The sequence below is a fragment of the Tupaia chinensis genome, unplaced genomic scaffold (genome assembly GCF_000334495.1).
Source record: "Tupaia chinensis unplaced genomic scaffold, TupChi_1.0 Scaffold000394_1, whole genome shotgun sequence".
NCBI classification, from domain to species: domain Eukaryota; kingdom Metazoa; phylum Chordata; class Mammalia; order Scandentia; family Tupaiidae; genus Tupaia; species Tupaia belangeri.
This window is the reverse complement of record NW_006159896.1, coordinates 942,874-943,822: the sequence shown is the minus strand read 5'-3', so window position 1 is coordinate 943,822 and position 949 is coordinate 942,874. Positions and strand designations below refer to the sequence as shown.

General features: G+C 59.0%; 1 protein-coding gene across 1 annotated transcript in view; it reads left to right on the top strand.

The window, feature by feature from the left end:
• Positions 1-6: 6 nt before the first annotated feature.
• ENDOG (endonuclease G) overlaps positions 7-949 on the top strand; it is a 2,812-nt gene continuing 1,869 nt past the window's right edge. Inside the window, exons 1-2 of the mRNA XM_027774014.1 lie at positions 7-82; positions 856-949. Coding sequence (XP_027629815.1) covers positions 44-82; positions 856-949 — 133 coding nt within the window. The 5' untranslated portion in view covers positions 7-43. The remainder of the gene's footprint in view (positions 83-855) is intronic.

Below are 949 nucleotides of genomic sequence, written 5' to 3'. Positions count from 1 at the left end.
CCACCTTGCCGCTGCCGCCAACCACCGCTGGAGTCAGAAGGCCATGAATGACACCTTCTACCTGAGCAACATCGCGCCCCAGGTAGCGCCCGCACCCGGGTGGGCCGGGGGTCGCCGTGCCCGCGCCTCGTCTTGCTGAGCCTCGGTGTGGTCACCTGTAGAATGGGGCAGCGGCCGAGGGCGCGCTCTAGGTCGGGGCCTTGCTAATGACCGCGCGCGCCGCTGCAGGCGCTGGGCTCAGCGTTCAGACCGCAGCTTGAACTCGAACTTGAGCCCTGGCACCTCTGAGCTTGTTTTACGCTGGAAGACGGTGTAATACGGTTATCCGCCTCCCTCTTGCGGTAGTGATGAGGTACTGAAGACTCACCTAACCAGGGGGCTCTCCAAAACGTTCCTTGAAATGGATATTATGAAAAACTGCACAGGATTCATAATTTTGCACTAAAATGAACTCCAACTTTAATTCCATTTTCACTACTTTTTGTAGTGCCCTCGAAGTAGGCGCTTTCCCTGGCCCACTAGTTAGCTATAATGATGGAATTGATGCTGAGAGGGACAGTGACTGGCCCAGTGTCATTCCCAGCTGGGCTCTGCCCTGGGTTGATGGCTGGGAGGGCTGGCCTCGCCTCAGTTCCTGGGGGGCAGTGGGGCTGGAGGCAGAGAGGCAGGCCTGGGATCTCTGGGAAGCAGAGGCTTCCTCCCAGTGGCTGCTGCTTGGAGCTGAGAAGACTCAGACCTGGGGTTGAGAGGGACTGGGGCCGTCAGTCTTGTACCTGCTCCACCTTCAGGGCCTAGGGCAGCCTTCTGACCGAGAAGGGTCCCAGTGCAGTCCCTGAGCGCCACCTTTCCTGTCAGGTGCCACACCTCAACCAGAACGCCTGGAACAACCTGGAGAAGTACAGCCGCAGCTTGACCCGTACCTACCAGAACGTCTATGTCTGCACCGGGC